Source organism: Leuresthes tenuis, unplaced genomic scaffold (genome assembly GCF_036924035.1).
Source record: "Leuresthes tenuis unplaced genomic scaffold, fLeuTen1.0.hap1 SCAF_9, whole genome shotgun sequence".
NCBI lineage: Eukaryota > Metazoa > Chordata > Actinopteri > Atheriniformes > Atherinopsidae > Leuresthes > Leuresthes tenuis.
In genome coordinates, this window is record NW_027325363.1 from 18,855,936 (window position 1) to 18,881,638 (window position 25,703).

Here is a 25,703-nt window from a genome sequence, read left to right on the forward strand (position 1 = left end):
CTTCATTGGAAATACAGTAATAACACAGTAAATGCGTAAATGACCGGCCGGATTACAGCAATATTAAAAATCAGAGAAGGGATTTTTTTGGCACTGTCAGAGTGGGACTTTAAGAATATATTATCAGATTATAAGATTTTTTTTTTTTCAGGTAATCCCTGCTTTCACTGTAACATCGTAGGGGATTTCACAATCAGTCTATGTACGTGTTTGTGTAGCTTGTTCACAGGGAAAGTATGGGCTTGGTTGTGCACTAGACTGTCCCTGCCTTAACAATGGAACCTGCGACCGTTTTAGCGGCAGTTGCAACTGTACACCTGGGTACTATGGACCCTCCTGTCAACATGGTATGCAAAAATTTACTCGCAGTACAAAAATTTCTTTCCTTCCAAAGTGAAATAAGATAACCATTTATGACCATTTACTGTATAACCTGAGAAAAGTAACTGTAACATGAGTTGTTTTTGTACTCTGCCAGAGTGCCCTTCTGGGTATTATGGAGTGACGTGTGCCCATACATGTGACTGTAAAGTGGGGCAAGCGTGTAACCATGTGACGGGCAAATGCAAATGTCCACCAGGATACTATGGTCCACAGTGCCAAACACGTGAGTGCACTATGTTTGACTAACTAAAAGTTAATTATCTAATGATATCCATGACAATACATTTACACATATAAAATACTGTTACAAAAGTGGAAGATGGTTAAAATGAGTAAATCACTTAACTTAAAAACTATGAAGTCATTTTTAAACTGAATGGTTATTTTATCCTTCAGGTAGTTTCTGACACTTTGGGATACAGGAATGTCATGTCAACACTTATGTGGTATGTGGTCACTGAAAAACAGCCACCTGCATATCCAGCCGCAATTGCACACAAGTAACTATGAGTATGAACTCATTAGAAAAACAAAAGTGTGTGTGCTAGCACACAAACACACAGGCTTTTAGGGTGGTGAGCGAGAAGGCTGGCTGGTTATATGATGAGAGACAGGTGTTTCTCTACTGCTTAATGCATTCTTGTTACATCCCTGGGCCCTCCTGCCTGCTCCTGGGACTCTCAGCCACAGTGTGAGAGCCTAAACGGCACTTCAGCACCAGCAGGAGACATGACCGAGCATCAGGGAGCATCTGCAGACACATGTCTCGAATACAAACTTGGCTGCTTGTGTGTGTTGGTGTGGGATTGTGTCTGCATAAGAAAATATGTTTGTACATATTCGTATCTTCTGTGTATTATTTTTGTGGCCTAAATATGCAGTAGAGCAGAACTGCATAGACATATATCTTACATTTTATTGCAGGAGACTTAAATGTCAATAAAGATTTCCACCTAAAGGTCTAGACTTAACTTTGTGGGAATATGCTGTGAAGTGCAACCCCTAGCTTTTTATATTTAGTATAAAAGACTGAAGTACATTAGGTAAAATGGTGATGTGATTAAAGAGACAAGAGTGTATATTTTTTAAAAGAGTAATAGTAATGGTGGGTTTTTGGCCTGCAGGGTGTGAAGCTGGCAGCTTTGGAATTAGTTGTGCAAGATCATGTGACTGTGCCGGCGAGGCTCCGTGTGACCCAACGACAGGACAGTGCCTCTGCCCACCAGGATGGACAGGAGAGAGATGTGAAAAAAGTATGTGAACATCAGATTCAGAAACAGCCCACATTGTTTGTCTTGCAGAAATTCTTTTCCTTTTTTTTTTTTTTTTTTAATAAAAATGTCTTCTCTCGTCTTTTCTGTGTAAGTCTGTGATGGTGAGCATTTTGGCCCAAACTGCACTCTGCCGTGCCAGTGTTCCCAGGGGGCCCGCTGTGACAGGGTGAGTGGGCGATGCCTGTGTCCGCTCACCTGGCTCGGCCCAAGTTGCAGTGAAGGTAAGTCCTCCGTTTCCACTGCCGCACATGTACACGCACATGTTGGGTTATAAAACTCAAGCAGATCTGATTACGCGCACGCTGACGACACACACACACACACAAGGTCAAGGGCAGTAAAGCTAAACCAGCTTCAGTGAAATACTGTGTCGTGAAGTGTGTGAGGCTGAGCCCCATCACTCTGCGTGTCACCCTGTCTCCCTCAATAGCCGCTCTTTTCTCCTGACAGTTATTTTAATCTGCACCCAGCATGACGCCAGGCATGAGGCTGTCTTCGTTTTACCTCCTCCAAGCCAAGCACACGGGAGACATAGCAGTTACCTCTCCTCCAGAATACCCCAGAACATTTGCTTTTGATTTTCAAATAGTGCTGATGTCTTCTTGTATTTTCCTTTTATTTTTTTTTTTCAGCTTTGCTACACCAAACCTCAGGAGTGCTGAGCTTCTCTGTATCTCACAGAAAGAGAAGAGAAGGCAGCAAAACCACATAACCCAAGCAGAGGTGCAAAATCCTGACTGGACGCCTAACATGGGGACTTGGCTCAGCGAAGCTTTGCTCTGATCATCTTTGGAAAGGTGATGTTGGATGTGTGGAACTGGTACTCAGCTGTCAGAGACTGGCACTCCATCACCGAGTCTGAAAGCAGAGACAATCAACCACAGGACTTGGCATGTGAGAGGCCTTCAAAGGACCATAAAGTCAAACTTAGCCCCGTCTGTCCAAGATTTAAATTCCAGGGTTGCACAGGCTCTGTAGCAGTACACACAAATACCTGCATCGCATTACTGTTGCTGATTGAATGTGGATCATTTTCAACTTTTAATAACTTGATAGGGGTTCGCATTCTTGAATGCTTCTTGAGTGACTCATTATGACCACTGCCAACATTTGGTTTTATTTGTTCAAAAATTATGTTCAAAGAAAAATAATACCATGGGCTCATTTTGATGAAACCAATATAAGACCAAAGAAAAATTAATTGAGTTGAATAGGGTTGATTATTACGCAGTTTATCATAGTGCTCCATTTAACAGTGAAATGAGTCTTGACTCCCATGTAGGTCGACTCTCATCACTTACATATTTCATATTTGCTCGGTTTGTTTAGTTGTTCGTTCTGAGCTGATACGAATATCACATTGTGATATTCACAAATTCCCCTCGTTTATCAGAATAAATAATTTCCCAAATAATGCTAAGTCTATTATGTTTACAGTTATTAGTGGCTGTCAAAGATGGTTCAGCACAGACTGTCAAGGGACCCACTTAATTCAGTTCAGGGTGACAAGAGGACTGGAGCCTATCCCAGCTGCTCTGGGTAAGAAGCAGAGTGCATCCTGGACAGGTCGCTAGTGCACACTCACACTCACTCTCAGGGTCAATTTAGAATCACCAGTTAACCTAGTCCTTTTTGGGCTGGAGTGCCCAAAGAGTAGACATGCATGTAAACCCCATAAAGATGGGCCCCAGTCAGGAGTGGAACCATGAACCCTCTTTCTGTGAGGCGACAGCGCCACACCACTGTGAAGCCTCCTGTACACCTACGTTATCAAAAAGAATTCAGATATCTATATAAACAAGCTTTATTGCCCTGCGTTATAAACCCTCTTGTTCTAGTAACGCTGACCCTGGGTTTTTAGGTTGCAGTGCGGTGTGTGGGTCCTGGAACACTGCAGCTGAAACTTGCATGCATTGCACTCCTTTCAGATCTGTGCTTTTTAAGTTAGCTGATTTTAGATGTTTATGAGATTTTGAGGATTTCATGTATGCAGTATTTGTACACATTCACAGTATTTCTAATGTTGCACATCCACTGACCGTTTTTAAGCTCATGGCAAGTCCTGTAACATTATTACTATCACTTACTGTGCAGAGCTTTACAGCAAATGTACATTTCATTTGAATTCATTTTGAATTATGTTTTTTCCTTCATTCTTTTTATTTCTTTGGGGTTTTTTTGTTGGTTTTTTTCTTTTTTCTTTGCAAAAACTATATGTGTTATATCTCAGGTCAGTGCCAGCTACAGCGGCTTGCAAACGTTTGGGCACCTCTCATCAAAACTTGTGTTACTGTGAATAGTTAGACCAGCGTATTTAATTTCCCAAAGCCTCGAGGTTAAAGGCCACATGTTATAACTATTTAAAGCTTAAACAATAAAATGATTATGGTTATCATTTCCATCTTTAACACTTGTAAAATAGAAAAGGAAACAGGTCTTAAGCAAAAGTTTTGAGCGCTAGGTAGTACTGAAGAGGGTCTTTCAATTCTTGTTTTGCCCATTCTTCCTGTAAAAGCTTCTAGCTTATATTCTTGGTCTGTCTGCATGTACTACTCTTTTTATGGAGGCTTTTGAAGTCTATCCATAAATTTTTTAATGTTCAGAATGTGAGACCATGAGGGTCATGTAAAAGCCTTCAGCAGTGTTTCAGTCGTCCACTGTGGATTTGATACTATTTTATGAGGATTACCCTGCTGTAGAACATCAGCTTTTCTTCTGTTGCTTTTTTTTTTTCTTTTTATTTAACGGACAGTGATCTTTGCCTCCAGAATTTGCTGATGTTTAATCAAAACCAGTTTTTTTCTCTGTAATACTGATAACTGGATAGTGTAGAGGTAAGATTGCCACCTTTCATGTGGGTGATCTCTGTTCAAATCCCCTGCATGAAAGGTACTACCTCCTGTAGGGGTCCTTGGGCAAGACCCCCTTACCCTGCCAGTGTAAGTCGCTTTAGATAAAAGCATCTGCTAAATGCATAAACATAACATCTTGCCTGTGCCCTCATCGGTCTACAGGGGTTGTTTTCAAAATGTGTCACGTTCACATCATTCTTCAAAACTGAAAATATTGATTTTTTTAGTTTGTTTTAATTTTTATTCTATTTCTGTATCTGCAGCTTTGAGTTGTGTTTTACACATAAGTGCCACTTCTGTCTTGGTGGCATCGCTTATTGTTGGGGTAGAGTGTGTCTTGTGTCCTTTCTCAATGATTTAGAACAAGACACAGCTCTGACTGTGTTAATGACTAATCTCAACTGATTCATGTGTGAGACTGTCAAGAGGATCTAAGAGATCAAATTTTTTATTTTAGTTAGATAGCCAGTTCTTCTCAGATATACCCTGTACCAGAATTTTTGACCAGGGGTGCCCAGACTTCAGACATCAGTTGTGTTCTACTGTGCTCATTCTCTGGCACATCAGTGGTGCTACACTGTATAAAACTGATGGATTCCATTTATTTGTAAATTCATTTTTCATCTGTTTTTTTATTTTATCTTATTTTTTTAAATAGGGCCACAAAGCAAATAAATGACAACAAACACATCTGTGGACATTTGCTTTAACCATCTGCTTTTAGCTGTGTGCTTAAAGTGCAGTATTGCTTTGTATTGATTTCTGTGATCCTTCAGTGGGGTGGGAGCAAGCTGTAAGATACTGATGTCCAAAAAAGGTGCAGCTAGGTTTCAGCTGTCATGGAAATCCAGTGTGTGTGCAAAGCTACTGGCAGACATCTTTTATCAGCCATGGCAAGTTCAAGCGTTAAGGTCATACTTGCCTCTGATAAAATTGGAGGGGGGTGCACCTGAGCTATGGTATTATAAGTTGTATATGTGTGTGTGTGTTGGGTTTGTGAGCATCAGAGAGCAAGTGCACTCTTCTCAAGGCATTTTTCAAGATCATTGGAGCATTTTCCCTTCTATTGGTCAAAGGCGGCCGTGGTCCAGCAGAGGCAGGCAGGTGGCTGGACCAAGCATGCGCCCTATATCCAGCCTCCCTGGGGTGAGTGATGGTTGAGCCCCCTCTCACACACACACTTACACTCACACACACCTCCACATCCACTCTCCGGTGAGGCTGATGGATGGCGGAGTGCTGCAGCTCGCCCTGTGTTGTGACAAGCAGCAGATGTTCTCCAATAATGTTTATCGGCTGGGCCTTCATCTTCAGATGACACACACCTGTTTCCAGACAAGCAGGCCCACAGAAGCCATCAATCCACTGAGCTCTGGGTGGCCACTGCACCGCTGTATCAACCCTCTGCACGGAACATAAATGAAAAGCTTCAAAATGTATTTCAATGCTAATATCTATATATCTATGCATGTCAAACTCCATCTATGTATGAACTGTACTGTACTGCAATTACTGAACAGAGTGTGTGGCTGGAGTCATTTTTTCCATGATTTTGGAGCTAATTCGAACATAATTTTGTTTGCTTAATGGTGGCAGAAATTTAAGAGCTGCTTTTGTTGTGTTGCAAGCGAATGAATAAAGTGGTCTTTGTGCTAAAAGACTTGGAGAAAAAAAAAAAACTCACTGTTTTATACAAACTTCCTTATCGGGAGAACGAGAGGGGTGCAGGAAACTGGCAATAGCCCGTAAAGGGTAAGATTGCATCGTGGGTACTTTTTCGCTGCAATTAAGCATACACCGCTCTTTGCAAAAGAGATTATATCACTTTACTGACTAAGCTTCACGTCCCAGAGATAATTTCTGCCCCTCTGCGTTGAACCAGATCTCCCAGAAGGCCGGGGTGTTTTGAACTCCAGCTGACAAAGCTGTCTGCTCAGATAAAGGATCGAGGGGAGGGGGAATCATTTCAACACGTCTTGCACCATTAGTGTGGTTGTTGACTGAAAAAATAAATGTTAAATGTGAGGACTGCAAAAAGATGCATATCAAGAAACTCTCCCACACTCTGAATCTGTGTTTGAGGCTAATTTTAACTCACAGGTTACTTACTCTAACCTAAACACAGGTAGGTGCATTTACAATTTCCAACACTAGGTGGAGCCATGTACAGGAAATAGCCTGTGAGCAGAACTCAAGTGAGTGCACATGAATGAATTGATCATGTTGTGTGAACATTAGGGGTCAGATAGTGTTACAATGTTGCATACATTTTATGTCCAAGTTGCTCCAGGAGTATCAAAACCCCAATCTGTGAACCCCATGCTTCCAACACAGTGCTGATGGCTTGATGAGTTATTTTCTAATCCAATCAATGAGCAAAGAAAGAGCCTCCAAGTGGTCCTGCCACCATGCCTGTCCTGATTAGACTTGTCATATTAAAACCACGTGCAGGGCTGCTTTGCTCTATTTTGGTCTGTTCTGTGGAACTGTACCCAGTGTCCATCAATAACATTAATGACCCATAGCTTCCAGGGAGAAAAAACAAACTGTGTAATTAAACCACAACCTTAAACTCTTTATTGCTCTCTAAGAAGGAGCAGACAGGGGTGCAGAAAAGACAGCAAGAGGAAGATATGAAGAGTTTCGTCCAACTAGCCTGAAGTTGTTTATCTTCCTTACATATGTACATGCTGTACGGAGGATCCAGACAGAGGAGGTGAGGCTGTTATTGTAAACACAACAAAAACTTGATGTGGTGATTTGTGGAGTTTCCCCACCCAAACACTCAAATATACACCTCCCACTTCTGCCAGCTGTTAGTAAGTACCTCTCTATACCAACCTCCTCTCCCGTCCCTCCTTAAGTGATACACACCCTCACCCATCCATGCATCCTCCTCCTCCCAAATGTTTCCCCTGGTGTCTGAGTCAGCACGGGTGCCAAGTCAATCAATGTGAGAGCTGCCAGCTGTGACGGCCTCCCTCTCCGGTGTTGTGATGTATGTTTCAGCAAGCGGAGCGGGGCAGTTACATGCCACACAGGGCTGGCCCTGAGGATGGGTGGCAGAGGAAACGAAGGAAGGGCTGGGGTGAGGAGAGAAAGAAGAAGGGGAGCAAAAAGAGGAGGGCGGCTGAACAGGAGCTGTAATGAGGCCTGATGGATTCTGTGGCTGTGCCAGCTGCCCCATTAGCTGAGTGGCTCCAAACCCCACGTAGCGCTGCCCACAGAATGCCCACCAGACCACATACACACACACACACACACACTGGAGGGACGCAGCAGCTTGGAGATCCACCCCCTTTCACATACACACACACACACATTTCACATTTAACTTAAGTACATCGGATTAACCAATGTGCACGACTCTGTCTGACTTCCTTAGCTGTTTAAACACAGACTTGCATACACACTCATTCAGGACTCTGCCAGCCACACTTAGCAACACACTGAGCCCTTTATGAGAAGCTGAGGGTTAATGACGGCAGTAACTCGTCCCAACGTGTTGATTAAGTGTGGGGATACATGGGTGACATTGGCATGTGCTAATCAGCACTGATCAAACTGTACAGACACGACAGTGAATGCCAGGCTTCCAAACTCACCCTTACTCTGCTCCACTGCAGCCACAACCACATTGTACGTTCTTCTGGCTATTCATAGCATTTTGGTGTTGTTTCAAGTGGCAATGCCTTTGGTCTTTTGTCTAGAGAAGGCTCTTTAAGCAGGTGATATAATTACATGAGCAATTTGACTTGCAGAAGGGGCAAGGCCACTGAGAGGCTGTTGGCAAAATGTTTCCGCCAAGTTAGTTTCCAGATGCGGTAATGCTATGATTCCTGCTTGTTCAAACCTAGTCAAACTGTTGTCTTTATCGCACCTGCAGAAACATGCACTGTTTCCGTTTGGATTATCATATCTTTTGGTACAAATGTGATGGGATTTATTTACTTACTAGAATTTATTGTAAAAGAAGATGTTTTTAAATGTTTCTCTTTTTTATAACATCATAGTTTGGAAGCATAAATGATTTCAGAATGATGAAAGAAGGATATAAACAAGTTGTTTTCCATCAGTTATAATAACAAAGCATCAAGTGACCGTGTGAAATGGAAAAGGGACTTGTAGCTGCAAAACCACATAGGCTTTACACCCACAGTTCCCCTCAGCCTCACAGAGTTTTATAGTGTCTTTCAGGTCACTGTTTTGGTTTTGCTGCCTACAGTTTTACTGTTTTGCCTCAGTCTCACTGCTCTCGTGGGGTTGGCTTTGGCGGCAAAAAGTAGCAATTTTGAGTTTTGCACTACCTGGTCAGCACCAACCCCCCCAAAAAAAAGAAAAAAGAAAGACCTCATTAACCTTTTAATGATCTCACTTTGAAGAAAGCATTTGCATTAATCTTCATTATCTTTTAGATGTGTATTTTAAAAAAAAACAAAACTGGTTGAAGTATCAAAACTATAAAAAGTCATAACGTAACTTAATTACTTTAAGATGACTCAGTCAGTGTTACCTCAGTGACTCAAAGTGTGTTTCACCCAACAGTCGAGCAAGAAGATAAACAACCACCCGAAACCATAATCAAGATTTAAGAAATAGAGTGACTTTTCCTTACCCCCAGCATTTTTGTTCATTTTTACATTTGCCCAATCAAAAACGTAATGTAAGTTGGTTGACACCGATATTTTTCAACCTTTTCCAAAAAAAAACGATCATATTCATATCTACTTAATCAATTTCATGGAAATGAAGCACAACAAAAGCAACAAAATAAATATCAGTTATCATACGAATGCAGCTTCTTCATCCTAAAAAAAAGCTAACCAACTAACAAAACAGTCAGACCCAGTTGTGGGCTCCTGGGTGGACGAGAGAGAGGTTTAATTTGGTCCAATCCCTGGCAAATACACTACTCCAAAATAAGTCTAAAGTTGTTACATATGCGTTAAATTTGTCACTATATGTCAATGCTTGGTTCGCTACATCATCTTAAAAGGTCAGGTTGTCTCAATATTGTGCACACACTGAGAGAAGCAATGCTGTTGCATCACTGCTGACAAAGTCCCATATTTATATAAGCATGAAATAGTCCATAGTTACACAGGTGACAAAACTGATGATCAGAAACAATACCGCCACCACTTCATTATGACCACGGCTCACATTGCTACCATCTATTCAGCTGACCTCATCAAAGCTGGACGACCCATGCCGACCTCATCAACGCTGCCTGACCCTCTGTGACCTCATCAAAGCTGGACGCTCCATGGAGCCCTGAAGGCTGACGACAGGCCTTAAGAAAACAACCCATCCATTAGGGTGCCAAGAGCACTGTAAATGTAGAACGTCAGCGCCAGCCATCTTCACTGTCATGCCCAATTTCTCCAACCCCCCGCTCGAGCTTCTTGCCGGACAATGGGGGCTGCTAAACCTCCAACCCTCCCAGCCACAATGTCCGCCCACGTTGGCTGGCAGCAGTGACAGAGGGGGGTGCCGGATGGGGTGGCCTGCTGCAGGATGGGACTCTCATTGAGTGTTTGAGCGATGAGCCAGGTCATCGCATCTACCCACCTCATCCATCATGCCCCACAAACGGACACAAATAAAAAGGACACATTCCTGCCTCCGCTCCCACTACCACATTCAAGCCCTCTCCAGCCTTTTCTCTGCTTCCCTCTCTCTATGTGAGCCAAGGCCTCGGGGAGAGAAAAGAAGACCAGAGTTCAGGCTCTCCCTCGCTCTTGGAGGCCATGGGAGCGCCAGAAGACAGCGCCAGGTGGTGTTCTGACTCATGTCTCCCGGTATAAAATTTCAGTTTGGGCCCAAATGATGGGCAGCCAGAAGGACTATATGGAATGGGGAGATGTGAGGGAGGTGGAAGACTAAGCATGAGTGGCTAATTTGAGGAGAAATAAAGAGAGAACGGAGAACATGTCCATCCACATTGTAGTCCTTTATTTTCTTAGTTGTTCCTCCCACAGTATTGAATTGAAATGCATAACAGTTACATTGTAGAAAGCATTAAAACAAAGTACCTCAACTTGCTGATTACTTTTTAAAATCGATTATAAACAAAACAACGACAAAAACAAACAGGAAATCTGGTCCCTCAAAACGGGAGAATAAATGAAAGTAATCTGTTATTTATCATAAGTTTGGCACAAGGGATTAACATGAACCGAACATCACACAAGCTTGCAGACAACTGTAGAAAATGTCAGATACAGATCTTACCAGACCAATCATGCGCTTATGAAGAAATTATACCTGTCTTTTTTTAATTATTCATTCTTTATAATGTTTTTTTTTTTCATTTTGTACAATTGAATCATTAAATTGTCATAGAAAAAACCCTAAAGAATATCTATTCATTGACCGGTTTCATTAGTAGAATAAGGTGTGAATTGTACGTTTAATACTATCCGGCACTCAAATGTAATCTACAAACCCCGTTGAACTCTGGGATATGCCCGGTTAGGAATCTCCCCTCACCTGGGCTAAGAGCAGTGCTATTCAGTAAACAAACTACAGTTTGCCAAAGAAATAAATACAATTCTCAAAATACGACAGCAAATAACAACAACAACACCAAAAAGAAAAAACAAAACAAAACGGAAAAAAACAAACAAAAAAGAATGATTGTCTAAAAATGAAAGACACACGAGCATGGAGTAGCTAACGACTAGCATTCAGGCTATTTAGTGGTATTGTTGGTTGACTAGGATGAATTCAAGGGTTTTTGAAAAAGACATAAGCCCTTTACAGAACAACAATTAACTCCAGCACTGGCTACTTATCTCAGCAAATTATATAAAAAAAAAAACATTGTGTTTTCTTCTCTTCCACTAAAAAGACAATCTATTTATATCCTTTCACAGATAGCGAAGGCGGGGAGGACGGAGTGCAGTGGAGAACAGTTCTTTGACACTTGTGTACAGTGCTATGATTGTGCAGACACACGCAGCTTTGAAAACACACATGGGAAACTGGCCTGATTTCAGTTTAACAATTTTCATTTGTTCTTAAATGACTTCAGTGACATTAAAGCGCTGCTAGTGCTGTCCTTACATGGAGCGGGTTACCGACCTCACTTTTCATTTTTATCGCCAAGTACACGTATTTATGAGGAACATCTGCGTATCTCCGGGGGTAAAAGGGAATTCTTGCTCTGGCTTTTATGCTTTATACACAGTGAAACACGCTGGCTGGAACCAGCTGTCTTAGAGACACAACCAAACTCAACATCTAAAGTTCTCCTTGCCTTGCATGTGCCGGGCAGTGAATTCACTCTAGCAGTGACACATCAGCACATCCGTCTTCCTCATCTATCAGCTGCCTTTGCGGTGCAAAACAGAGAAAATCAGAAGAATAAATACAGCTATTATTAGTTTAGCATTATTAATTTCACCTCATCCTGGTTGGTGTTTATGTGAGAAATCAATTTCAATTTTCTGTTTCTGCCAGAAGTGTTGATTTTGGGGCTGGGACTGGGCTGGGCTCTGCGTGGACAGTCACCCCGCTTTGTGTGAAAGGCAGTCAGATGGGCTGTGGTTCTGCTCAGCAGTCACTCTGTGGACGATCAGGGGCCCCTGCTAGGAGCCCCCTGTGATGGACTCCCAGTGTCATAGGTCAGTCAGGGGGTGAGAGGTGAAAGAGTGGATGCAGCGGAGGGGTCATCATACATGGCTGAGGGATTGGATGGCACTGGATTCAGCAGCAGCCCGAGCCAGACTGTGCCACATGGCGGCTGGGTTGTGGGTGGCTGAGTGGAGAGAGTCCTTTTCAGCAAGAGACAGCATCATGGCATATGCCTGAGGGAGCAGTACATGGATTACGCTTAATCAATGTCATTAAAAGTTAAGATAGATGTAGATTGACATGGTAAACAGGTGGAGATGTGTGTGAACTGTCAATGTCTCTTTTACCTGAGACTTGGATTTTCTAAAGAGCGGCTGTTTGACCGCCTCAGTCAGAGAGGGAGAGCCAAACGATCCATCGTCCTCCTCTCCATCTCCATCACTCAGCTCACTCTCCTCCAGCTTGCGCATGTCAGAAAAATTGTGGATATGGTCCAAGGCGGAGTAGCTGTTCTGTTCCTCATCATCTTTATACCTGAACGTATTACAAACAAAAGAATTTAACACAATCAGCCATTTGTAACATATTTTGACCATATAACTTAATTTCTGTATGGCTTTCATGTGACATTTACCTCCTTGGAGAAGTTTTACAAATGATTTTCAAGTCGTTTTGTTCACTAAAGTCCATTTCGCCTTGTATGATATCATCGCTCAGGTTGCCAGGAAGCTCCTTTGCTTCTCTTTTCTCAGGGCTGCTGCTGGGCTCCTCTGCTTCCTCCTCATCAGCAATCAGGTCTTCCACTTCCTCGTCTTCCAGGTCACGTGACCCATGGCTGGCCAGCAGTGGCTTCCCTTCTTCAAATGGACCTCCATTTAACCTGCAGATCAGGATCACTCTTTAGATCAATACAGGTAGATGATGCAGTTGACATTCACAGAAGCATAAATATAAATGACATCTTGCTGATGACTTGCAGCTACACATATTCTAAATACATCCAACTATACAGTAAACAAGGTTCACTTTCTTGCATGAACCTCTACCAGTTTTTAAACAAAAGCTGCACAAGATAAACAAAATAAGCAGTGGTGGATCTGAGGCATAACGTGGCAGCTGCAATTGAGCGGAGCCGGAATCCCGTTTGTCATCAAGGCCTTGGGGCCCCTTTGGGCACAGCAACACTGGGTTGATCATTGCAGCACTTAAATGGAGTGCTCTGCCTCTCTCCTTGTTTATTTTTCCTACTATCTCGTATTCATCTAATAGGCAAAATATTTAGCTGACAGCCCCATTTGGTGGGAGAGTTATGAGAGCGCTGCCAACCAGCCCATTCCTCTATCCCTGTGGAGGGAGAGAGGGCCAGCTATCCAAACTGCCTGAGTCTTAATCTGTCCCTCTGTCTCAGCGCCACAGGAAACCACCATTTGGTAAATCATCTGGAACCACATTAAGACTGATTCACTAATTACACTCTGGGACATCTTTCGTCAGCTCACAAAAATGCCATTTCTTGCACAAAGGATTTGGTGATGGGGACTGAAAACTGAACAGGGAGATGTAAATGGAAGGAAAACAAAACACATCAAAGACAACTTCACATAATGTAGTCTTAAGAGGATACCTGGACTGAATTTGTAAGGAATGCATAGAGCATGGAAAAGGGAAGATTCTATTCTAGCATATAAAAGAATGAGCAGCTGATAAGGTTGTGCTTTCAACGGAGCTGCCACTGGAATGGGGAGTTGACAAGGTGGTATTCGTGCCATGTCAAGCGCTCACGGCTGCGAGGAGGAACTAGCTCCAAAAGAGAGAGCGAGAACCCTGTGATTAAGAAAACAGATTCGCTAATTATGCTTTCAAACGTGGTAATTTGCTGAGGATAAAGTATCTATCAGAGGTAGTCAGGAGCGCTGCACTTTGAAAGGAAACACAGACCGACCCTTTGACCCCACCCCCTCTACCCTTTTCCTGTAGGCAGACATGTTGATTCCAGATGTGGTGGTCTAACCGCTGCACCCCCACCCCACCTCCTGCTCCTCTCTCAGCCCTCTGACGCTCTACCGCCTGGTCCTGCTCTCGCAGGCCTTCTGTACAATCTGCAGGATCTCTCTCTGGCTTTCCAATCTGCTCTATGATCGCACCAACATGAAGCACATGAAAACAAACTTAGAGACCCGAGCAGCTCTCCCTGCTGCTATCTGATCTGATCACAGCTAGAAGAATTTATTTGCATAATGTTCAGACAAAGTTGCATGCACACAGATATCATTTCCTCCATGTGGCCGAAAGGCAACTGATATAAAGAGCTCCTTAACATTTCCAAAACCTGTGATTATGTCATCAGAGATGATTGCTCTCTATTCCAGACCCCTGATCATGATGTGATTATTAACAGAGGCCAGCTGGGTGGTATGAAATGCAAGTCTGAAACGGGCTGATAACAGCTGACCGATCATTAGATATATTAAAGCCCCAGAGGACTAAACCTCCAACAACAAAATGTGGCACTATCTTCTGATGAGGGTCTGGCCTCGGTGGATGAGAGACAGTGACAATCAACGATAGGCAGCTTCTTATTTATCTCAGTATACATGGATCTAATCAGAGTATAAGAAACGGACACACATAAAGCAGTGCTCACCCTTCCTCAGAGGGATCTGGGGATGTCTGGTTTTGGCCCGTGTTGCTGATAAAATTTCTTATTTCGTTGAAATAAGAGTCCTCTTTGTCATCCAGTATGGCACTGCTACTGTCCAGTTCGGACTGTGGGGACGACATCGCAGTTCCTGCAAGAAAGAAAGAATATTTTCTTTTATTTGCATAACACTTGGTCAATATTCCTTCCAAATTTCATTTTTTTACTATAGAAATAAATGATACCATGAACATATTTTTGTTTTCACCCTTTAGATCTCTCTGGAATTATTTTGAAAGACGGTGGCTGTGACGGTACAGCAATCACATCACATATAGAAAAATGTCAAACTGTGCATCACGGTTCATCGTCATAAAAGTATCTGCTACCTTTGGAGGTGTCAGCTACAATGAAAAACAAAGCTGTGACGGATTTTAAAAAACCTCGGTGGCACCCGCTGAAGAAAATTCTGATTTTGTTTTATTACACATGAATAACATTTCCGTCTTCGTTTTTTTCAGTGCATTCGCGGTTGGGAAATAAATTGTTTGACACTGAAAAGTGAAAGCTTTGCTAATAATTGATTTTGCATTTGATAGATTGCACATTGTGCCTGATTAAATGGCAGCCTCCTCTGAGACCTGCTGCCGTCGGCTTCTGGCCAGGTGTCACCACTTGTTCTGCTGATTCATTCAGAGTGATGCAACCTATCAACCCTGTGAGTTGTGCTGCTGATGAAAGCAGATCATTCAAAAAAAAAATATTTGCGCCGTTGCAGGGGTCGATGGCAGATTTATATAAATTAATTTCTCAGCTTCGAAGATTGTCTCCAATCATGAGTAAGTTATGTTTTTTACTACACTGCAGAGGGATTTATGAGTCTCAACGGTCAGCAAACCAGCTCTCATTTTCGCTGGTAAAATATGGAAAAGGGGAAAAGTGCTTCAAACAGGAAAGAACAATTTGCAATTGGATAATCTACACGAATCTCTCCTTACCTGACAAGTTACCATTCTCGTGCTTTTTGAGGTGACGGTCCAGGTTAGTCTGCTGACCGAAACAGCGGTCGCACAGGTGGCACTTGAAGGGCTTCTCCTTGTTGTGAATGTTGCGAATGTGACGCTGCAGGTTGGAGGAGATGCTGAAGGAGCGATCGCAGTATTTACACCTGCAGAAGATGTGGAACTGTTAAATTTCACATAAGCAGAAACACACAGACTGCTAATAACAAATACAACCGTGCTGTATAATGAATCACAACCTGAGGTTTGTTTTGTGGGAAACATAATGTGATACATCAAGCAGGACACACACATACACAATTACACAGACAGTCCCAGCAGTCCCACAGTCCCAGACATGATGGAGGAGCTTGTTTAAGGTGAAACAGCTCTGCCTCTTATCTGCAGCCAGCGCAATAAAATTGCATTCTTCTCCCACAAAATAAGCACGCAACAGATTTGGTTCGAGCCCTGCAAAATTAAGGGCTCTTGCCAAGTTTCTTCATGCAAAATTATACGAGAAGATTACATCTTTTCTTCTGGTGGAATTAGCTCGCTCGATTGGCTGTCCCTCAGGAACCCCCCGGTTATCTCCACAAAAAAATTACAATAAACAGCGGTGATCTTTAATGGCATGCCAGCGTGTAGAGTGCAGGCTATCAGACTGGGGCAGTCGAGGCCTGCATCTGTCTTTCGCTCTCCCCTGTGGTCAACAGGCCTCCTCCGAACTTTGGGCCAACATTCCTCTACCTTAGTAACTACAAAGCTGAGGAGCTCCAGCCAGGGTGTATTCATTATCCAAATGTAGTAAACGTGCTAAATGAATTTCTGTGTGCTCACTGAACTGCTGTAGCATTGTTACTGTTACCTCTGCCTAAACAAAAGAAAGATGGAAAATCAGCTATGCTGATGTGGGGCGGGAGCTGGAAGTTTCCCAAACGCAAAATAACATTTCTAAGATTAGTGTTATTACCAAGAGTCCTCTAAAAAAACCTTCAGATAACCCTCTTTAGACGGCAAGAGAGCCTTGCTTGTAGCCAAAGCCTTGCAGATCACTTTAAGGCTGGCCTCATAAGTGCAAGAGAAATGACCACAGCTGCCACGCCTGGACATCTGCCCATTCTCCTCATCACCCCAATTTTCACCAAACTTCCTCTCTTCCTCTCTGCTCAGCTTCCCCAAAACCCCTCCTCTCACCCAGGCAACGACACCATTTTTCATCAGGCAAATTATTTAGCAGGAGGATAATTATTCCAGGCTTATGGCATAGGAAAACACACATAAACTCTGTTCTAACTGTAGACCAGTAATCCCTGGGAAAACTTCCACATGCTGTTAACAAATGAGCTACGTCTGTCTTTACTCCCTGTGTGAAAGTGTGTTTGGTGCTTTCTCTTGCTTTTCTGTGGAGAGACAAGCAATGCTTCATACGCATGTTGATGTGCTATTGTGCAAATCTAATTCTTGACTTGACAATAGTGCACCGATATAATTTTGTGCAGTGTTGAGAGAGTGATGAGAATAGATGGAGGGATGCTGGCAGAAGGAGAAGAGAGGGAGTGATACAAAGTGTTTTGGTTGGAATGTTTTATTTTATTATTAAAAACAAACCAAAACTGAATCTCCATCTAAGCAAACACACACGCAGACACATCTGCACACACAATCCAAGAGGAAGACTTGTAGGGATAAAATTACCTGTATGGTTGCTCTCCTGTGTGAGTCCTGAGGTGGCGAGTCAGGTTGGCAGAGCGAGGGAATATTTTTCCACAATATCTATAAAAAAATTAAAAAAACACAAGAGAGGTGCTTTTTATGTTCCAAAAAAGCACAGGAAGATGGATTCTTTCTGCAACTCGTTCTCACAAAAGCAAAGCCAGATAAAAAGTACAAATACCCAATCTTAAAACAATTTGCCTAAGAGGAATGTTCGTTTATGGCCCATATTAAAAGTTACGCACTATGCCGTACATGCCAAACCAGTTGCCATAGTTACCTGCACGTGTAGCGCTCCTTGCCCTTTCGCAGCAGCGTCTCTGGAAGTGCAGACGGTGGGGCTCTGAAGTCAAACATGGAGGGAACAGAGCGCAGCAGGTCACTAGACTCTGGCTTCAAGGAGCTGAACGTCTCCAATTTCTCTGCCATGTTCTCGATAGCCGTCATCTGTGGTGAGAGGACACAGGAAGGATGGATTGAGAATTTTTCACCCTTTGAAACAGCTTTACTTTTTTGGGTGTCTGATTGCAGGATTTGCCAGAATACAAGAGGCAAAACCAAATAGCCAATTTAATAGATAAGTTCAATATACCGTCATGGGCAAAGGTCATACAATCTTAAAAAAGTACAGAAGTGAAATATAATATAATATAACATTTACTGTATCTTTGATTGTAATCGAATGCTTCTGACTGAAGATGACCACATCAGTTATTTATTTCTGGTTCGGTTTGCATCTCATTTGACAGACGCAGGCACCATGATTGTTGAAAAGAATAAAAAAATATATTGAATGAATTCTTCATCAAAGATTTGTGCATCAGAAGGTGAAATTGCTACTACGTTGAATGAGAAGGACAACTGACATTGATTTAAAACCTTGTCATAACACACACACACACACATGCATACACACAAAAAGTTAACTTTCCATTCATAGTTAAATCAGCCAAGTCTTATTCTCTAACAATTAATTGTACAGTATGCATGCAACAAACACACACACACACACACACACACACACACACACAAACACATCAGTTTAAAGACTGCAGCCAATCTACTAATGAAACCGAACATTTACTTTCATCAGATACTCTCCAAGGAGATATGTGTGATTGTGTGTGCATGCACATGAACAAGAAACTATGAGCAGCCTGGTGGTCATAGATGATTAACTACCTACAGTGTGTGTAAAAGGGAAAATATATGTAAGTGTGTGAAAGAGAAGAATGTATTTGCAATGCATTTTTATGTGTGGGAGCGCATGTGTGTCCACAAGGTGTGTGCTCATTGGCACATGTGCTTTGTGTGAGCGTGATTGTACGAGCGCAGTGTGTATCTGTGTGTTGTCAGATACGTGTGTGTGTGAGTGTGTGTGTGTTTGTACGTGTGTGTGGCAGTGGAGTGATTCATGTCCACTGCTGGGCTGTAAACCATTCTGTGCACAATGCGGGCAGACAGCACATTCGTCAATATGAAAGATGTTGACATTACTGATCAAGGGCCAGACACGGGTAATAATGATATCGTTGTGCTGAGAGGGGCGGGATGGGGGAGGAGAGGGGGCTGGAAGGCGAGTGAAGGGAGAACTAGAGGGAGGAGGAGAGGGAGGGAGGGGCGGGGGTCTCTGTAGGCCGCAGGGCCTGTCAGCCCATCCCACACACACACACGCGCGCACACAGCCACAGACACACACACAAACACACGCAAGTTTCCTTTTTCTCTTTTTTAAAAGGGCCACACAAATTTGCATTATTTTGCGCGCATTGAATTTTCAGCCTGCTTCTTCTTCTTATTTCAATAAGGCTACAAATCAATGTTGATTCGGTTCCTCCACCAGAGCCCTGCTCCGACTCTGACATTTCATCTCCTGCTTTCACCCCCTGTCACTCTCAGGCTTCACGCCAAGATCGAGGAGACCGGGGGACAAGAAGCAGATGAGGGGAATTGGAGAAGAACAGTGTGATGAAGGACTAGATGATGGGGGATAAGTATAAGAGGGAAGAGAGAGAAAAGAAAAAAGGAGATAAGAAAGAAAGAAACATAAAAGAGCAAGCAAACAAGACAGAAAGAAAGAGCGAACAGGGTCTGAAGAGAAAGGGACGGAAGGCTGATGGATGGAAGTGGAGTCCGGTGTTGGGTGCAGCTGATTAGGAGTGACGGCTGAGTGTAAAGTTCCTGCCGCAGCCGTCGACATTCCCACTGAGCGAGGATGTGGAGTGTCAGGTCTGTTTGATTATGAATATGCCATCGTTACACACCACGAATCAAAGCATGACACAGAGAGAGCAAGAGAAAGCAAAGGAGTGATAAAAAGAAGTAGGGGAATAAACTGAAAGATAGACATGGGGGTTGTGATGAAGAGGGAGGAAAAATACTTTAATTTTTCTTTTGAATGTGCACTGTGTATTTCTTTGCACTCTTTTGAGACACTGGAGCAAACACTCAGTTTGTCTGCCTTGCTCATTCAGAATCCATAACTCTTAGGAACATTAGGGCCCCTAAAGCTGTCGGCAGTATTGAGCCTCTTTGATAAGACATTTTTAGAACTGAGCATGACTCCATCCTGGCTCCATCTACTGGAGAATTTTGATCCAAGCTCAGCCTACTCATGCTGCTTTAAGAATTTCATCTGTTTAAGTTAAAGACATAAGCCTTGTTATGAAAATATATGCGGTGGAATGAAAAAACTGTCTTGATATATTAGGTGCTTGTTTCTGTTACTGCTTATGCGATTTGCCAGTGTAAATCTAAGTAAGTTCGTCATGACGTATATTGACTTTGAGCATCATATAAAACTATGACTGACATGACATATGCTTCAGACATTGTTGAATGTGAACTAGCATGTTGCATTTTGTTTGCCTAAATGTTCCAAACACAACTGAAAGTGACTTAGCAGCTTCTCTAACATGCTTTGTTCGCAATCATGCTGTTAATGATTCACAAATCCTCTCCAGTGGATTACACTAGTAAACATCGGCCTGCCAAAAATCACGCTTAGAAAACATTCAGCCCTTTAACTGTTTTATGGACGGAGATTCAGGTTCGTAAGGCCACTGTTTGACAGAACTGTTAGACGGAATAGACAAGAGAATAAATGCCTCTGCATTCTGATCCAAAACTGCTTTTAGATCAGAATTTTATTTTACAGTTTTGCAGACCTATATCTCCTCTGTGTGGGACATCTACCCCCCAGACCCACCCACACACGTACATTCAAACACACACATGCATATCTTGTGAAACCCCCTGTCCTTCCCTGTGGGCAATGCGCATGCATCTGTAAACTTGCTTGTTGCTGTAGCGCCGCTCAGGGACCAGCAGTTGATTGGCTATCTTCAGATGTCAGTGATGCTGTTAGAACCTTAATTAGCGAGATGCATTCTCAATTGTTGATCTTTATCGGCAACCAGATGTTTGGAGGGAGGGCCTAACCTCTCGCTCCCCCCGCCAGAGTCCCAGAGAGACTGTTACCCTTTTGCTGAAGTAAAGCAGCCCCCCTCAGCACCACCCACCATCCCACCTTCCAACCCCCCCCCCCCCCCTTTGAGCCCTGCTTCATTTTCAAAATAAGCAAACATATATTCAGAGCAATTGCATGGAGAGGGTGTAGCTCAGCTGGAAATTCCCACTTAAACCCTTTTATGTTAATCAGACCATATGTAAAGATATAAACAAATCAAAAATGCCAGCCATTACATGTAATGCAACATGATGTACAGTACAAAATAAATATAGAAAGGAAGTTTCCTTATATTGATATGTGAGGGAAATGTTCCTAAGACCAGCCGTCAGTGCATGATGGTGACAGGCTAAAGCCATGCGATCGCTGAGTGAGGTCAGCTGTAAACGGTTACGCAGCCCATGCATTAATTATGGGATGGCGTATTTCGGTAGAGGTACAGATCTGTAGGTTAAAGAGGAACTTACCCAAGTTCTCTGATCTGGCAAACGAAACTGAGGGGCGGGAGAGAGGGAAAAGAGAGGCAGTCAGAACCAAGAAAGTGGTGCATGAATCAACACATGTGGGTACAGAGGGGAATCATGGGTCTAAATGTGCAATGAGCTGCCTATCTGCTGAATTAGAGCACTGGAATTATAGAAGACTCTAATAGTTTCCAACACTTCCTGGTGTTTAATAAACTCATTATATAGGAGGCTACAAACACAATCCCTGTATGAAATCTAAACCAGTACTGCCGAGCAGTAAAATTTCCTGCCAGGAAATAAAGCTGAATCACTAAAGGTTTTGAAATGAAGTTCCAGTCGCCTCAGCTTTAAAACCCTTTTTTATATATTGCTCAAGAGTGAGTCAGGTGACTGAAAACAAATCCCCTCAAAAGTATACAGAAGGGCCTCTTGCCTGGTCTGGCTAGGACATATGCAGGTCTGGTATTTGTGGGAATGATTTGTGTGTCCAGACATCATAAAGTCATAAAGATGGCCTAAGCACTCTGTTAGTGTTTCTACTGATAGGACACCTCATTAAGGCGTGTGGGACGACCATGTGGCTGCTGCAGGCTGGGCCCATGCAACAGTCTGGACAAGGGACATAAATCAGACAAATGAAACAGCCTGTAAAAACCAGACCTGAAACGGCCTGAAAAGAAGAGGAAAAAAAATCATATGCCTGAGAAAGTGGAGTTTTCACTTTCCGACGGACCGTTCTCACCCACGGGGGAAAATTGAACAAATGAACGTCAAAGCAACATGTCACTGACACACACACAGTCACACACACGACCGGCGTGCGTATACAGACACACAAGCATAGTCTGGAACCTCACACTGGAAATACTGGCACAGAACACCCAGGGGCAGAAATCATTGCTTTAAGAGCATATCATTTTTTATACTGTAATCAAAGACACATTACGGGAAGATGTGTCACAATGTGCCCTTTCTTTCTGCCACATCTGTTTCAGATCGCCAACAATGGGCTTAACAGGCAGTAGCCTGTATTAGGCTGGGGCCACATACTAATCCTCATTGATCCAGTTTGGCCAGAATGGGACACCCATTGTGAAAAAGAACTCCTTATAGAAAGAAGCATAATAGTCACTCACTGGTTTAATACCATTCTGCTGTCACATCTGTATACATAGGAAGCTAACAGAGAACTTGTAACACGTGACAGTGTCATTGTTACGGAGTCATAATTAATTAAATAGATAAGAGCAAGAACTGCCCATGCTTAAACAAATTAAGGTGAAAAGTAATTATCTAAACAACAGTTCCCACAAATGCATTGATCAGAACCTACCTGTGGATGGAAGAGGAAGCCTGGAGTTGGCCGCATGCACTTTTCTTTCAGCATTTCAAACGGATCGTTCATTCTCCTCTTCTCAACCCTGCTAATAGTAGATTTCTATCAGCTCTTAACGCATGTTCAGTAGCATATATGATAAGACTTTTATTCAGTTTTACAAAAGAAATGACAAATAGGAAGTGCATGACTTCAAGTTCAATTTTGCAAGCAGAGGACACCACATATTTGTTTCCACATTGTGTAAAGTTTAAGTGGTAATTTGAGTCATGGCTAAGTGAGACACAGGGAATAACAATACCTGTAAATGGGGTCCATGAAGAAAGGAGTGGGTCTGGCATGCTGTAAGGAAGTATCTGCTTTTGGAATCTCCATCACTCCCTTCTCATCTTCATAACCCAGGTTCTTCTTGGTCTGCTCCTCTTTTGGATTACGTCCACGGCCCCTGGCCCCCAAACTCAGATCTAGGGGTTGATCCTGACCCATAGGATGTGAGACTTCTGGTTTGGAGGGAGCAAATGTGGCTAACTTTTCCTCCTTCCGTTTGGTAGTGAGGTCAAATGGTGACTCAGATGACTTGCCTTGAGCCTTCTTGCAATCATCCGCTGGCGACTGTGGCTCACTCTTTAGGCCCGCAGATCTGAGGTCTCTGTCTGGGAAGGGGTAAACTGGTGGAGAGAAAGCTGGGAAGAAAGGCAGCGGGAACATAGAGGGATAGGGCAGAGACCCAACCTTCTTGTCCTGCAAGCCAACTAGCCCAGTTGAGCCAAAATACTTCTCAGCAATGGAGGCAATGGCCTTAATAGAGTCATTCACAGCCCCTGTAACAGCTGTGTGCTCGTCCAGTGAGGATGGGATGAGGGAAGGGCCGGGAAAGTCTTTAGCAGCGCTGCTGCCCATCAAGCTGGGGCTCTGGGAGCCTATTTCACTAGCCTTTCTCTTGGAACCTTTGCCATTCTCTCGCGCAGCCCCCCTCTCCCTCTCACTGTCCATGTCGCTCTCAAGCTCAGAGCCCGATGTGCTCTCCAGATCACTACCGCTGGGGGTGCTGACATCATCCAGGTCACTGCTTTCAGACTGGTCACTCTGCTTGTTTTGCTGCTTGGTAGAGGATGATGAACCTTGGTTGTGGAGCTCTGAGTCTACAATCTCATTTCCAAGGGAACTGCCATCTTTGCAGAGAGCTTTGAGCAACTCTCGAGACTCCAGAGCACCAGGGCTTGGAGGCAGCAGAGGACTCTTACTCAGCTCTGCACCGAGCCCTGCAACAGGTGCATGAGCTGGCTGTCTGACAGGAGAGGTGGTGGCAGGAATGAGTGGCGGCCGGTGATAGAGTCCAGAAGGAAACAGACCAGGGAAGCTGAAAGGAAACGCAGGGGCAGCAGGGAAGGTAAGCCCACTATGGTGGCGACTAGCTCCAAAATAATCAGCCAGTCCAGCGCTGCTGTGACCCATCGCAAGAGCTGTTTTGTCCAAGCCAGGGGTGCCAGGGAGTGGCATACCCTGGGCAAACAGTCCCCCTGCTGTGAAATGATTCTTCCCTTCACAGAAGCGCCGATGCTTGTTGAGGGATGAGGTGGTGCTGAACATTTGCCCACAGTCCTTGCACTTGATCTGTGTGCGGCAGTCAGCGTGCATGCGTTTGTGGCGGCAGAGATTAGAGAACTGGGTGTAGGACTTGTGGCATACCTCACCTGCAGGGACATGGAGACAGATGTAGAACATGTCAGTATCCAAGACACACTCACTCACCCACACATACTTGCAGAGAAAAATGACATTTAAAAATGACATTACATAACATGACATCAAGGGAGGAGGAAATACAGAATGAGTGATAATGCTCATGTTCCCATCAATACTCTCACAATAGTTTTTCAACAAAATAAAAACGGAGAGGTGTGTCCAGATCCTGGCATTGTAAGGGAATCTCTTTGGTTGATGGTGTGAGTCACTTGCTGCCACTCATCACCTGCACATCAAACCAGATTCCCAGGCATCTCCAGCACCATTGTCCTCCCAGGGACGCTCCCAAGGAGTCCATAAACAATCACACACAGGCACACATATGGTCATGCAGGCACATTCACAAAATATTCACACAACAAAAGAATTGAAATCGCACACACACTCTATCTCTTTCACACACAAACACACATGCAAGCCTAAAGGTACACACAAACACACATTCTCAGCCGCATGCAGTACAATGGCTCTATTTTAAGTTTGTGAAGGAAGTGGAGTTGAATGAATCCTATCCTGCAGTCCGGTTCCCAGGGACAGGTCTCACGTCCTCTGCTGCCTCTCTTCCCTCTTCCCCTCCGGGCCTCTCAAGCCGACCCTGCAGCCCCCTAACCTTGTCCCCATAGCTGGGGCCATGTCATCCTGTGCTAAGTGACCTTCCCACAGCCAGTCCCTGTGTGCTGGTCTGTCACTCTGTCTGGCACTGGTAGATGTACAGTCACAACACCCCCCCCACTCCTCTCTGATTATATCAATTGTTATTACTATTATGCCAACCTTATTTACTACCTATGGATGATTTTTGAAGAGTAGTAGTAGATTATCTCGTTTTTTTCTTTCCTTTTTATTCTAGAAATTCTTGTAAAAATCACAAATGCCATTCACAAGGAAGATGTCTCCTACTTGTCTCCTCCCACACCATAAGGCTCTTGTAGATCCATTTTTGCTGCTGGTTCAATAAGGCTTTTTATTACTCAAGTTAAGGAGAGCAGTTAAAAGCATCTCTGGATGATTGATTTAGCTCACATTGTTGTTAGATGTTAAAAAAAACGAGGATCAGGAAGTGGTTGGGCTCACACTGTGATTACACTTCTGCATACTTTGGGTGCCTTCCAGGCACAAGGTGCACAAGAGGCAATTCATAGAGATGGAAAGGTCGAGAAAGAAAATGTATTTGAGAAACAGATTTGAATGTACAGCCCTACATAGGAAAAGCTTGAGCCAAGAGTGAATGTAATGTTATGA

General features: G+C 43.4%; 2 protein-coding genes across 15 annotated transcripts in view; one reads left to right on the plus strand and one right to left on the minus strand.

Moving 5' to 3' along the window:
• Positions 1–2,779, plus strand: part of egfem1 (EGF-like and EMI domain containing 1) — a 59,441-nt gene extending 56,662 nt beyond the window's left edge. The window contains exons 34-38 of the mRNA XM_072392680.1: positions 219–347; positions 479–607; positions 1,509–1,637; positions 1,751–1,879; positions 2,291–2,779. Coding sequence (XP_072248781.1) covers positions 219–347; positions 479–607; positions 1,509–1,637; positions 1,751–1,879; positions 2,291–2,370 — 596 coding nt within the window. The 3' untranslated portion in view covers positions 2,371–2,779. The remainder of the gene's footprint in view (positions 1–218; positions 348–478; positions 608–1,508; positions 1,638–1,750; positions 1,880–2,290) is intronic.
• A 7,665-nt stretch (positions 2,780–10,444) lies between these two features.
• Positions 10,445–25,703, minus strand: part of mecom (MDS1 and EVI1 complex locus) — a 127,738-nt gene continuing 112,479 nt past the window's right edge. For 6 of the 14 annotated variants that reach the window (XM_072392688.1, XM_072392685.1, XM_072392686.1 and 3 more), the window contains 10 exons: positions 23,017–24,409; positions 22,713–22,803; positions 21,380–21,406; positions 17,724–17,890; positions 17,426–17,503; positions 15,725–15,894; positions 14,733–14,877; positions 12,723–12,968; positions 12,436–12,622; positions 10,445–12,321 (listed from right to left, as the gene is read on the minus strand). In XM_072392688.1, the coding sequence (XP_072248789.1) occupies positions 12,187–12,321; positions 12,436–12,622; positions 12,723–12,968; positions 14,733–14,877; positions 15,725–15,894; positions 17,426–17,503; positions 17,724–17,890; positions 21,380–21,406; positions 22,713–22,803; positions 23,017–24,409 (2,639 nt within the window). In that variant the 3' untranslated portion in view covers positions 10,445–12,186. The remainder of the gene's footprint in view (positions 12,322–12,435; positions 12,623–12,722; positions 12,969–14,732; positions 14,878–15,724; positions 15,895–17,425; positions 17,504–17,723; positions 17,891–21,379; positions 21,407–22,712; positions 22,804–23,016; positions 24,410–25,703) is intronic. The other 8 variants (XM_072392690.1, XM_072392684.1, XM_072392687.1 and 5 more) reach the window with 3 other exon arrangements.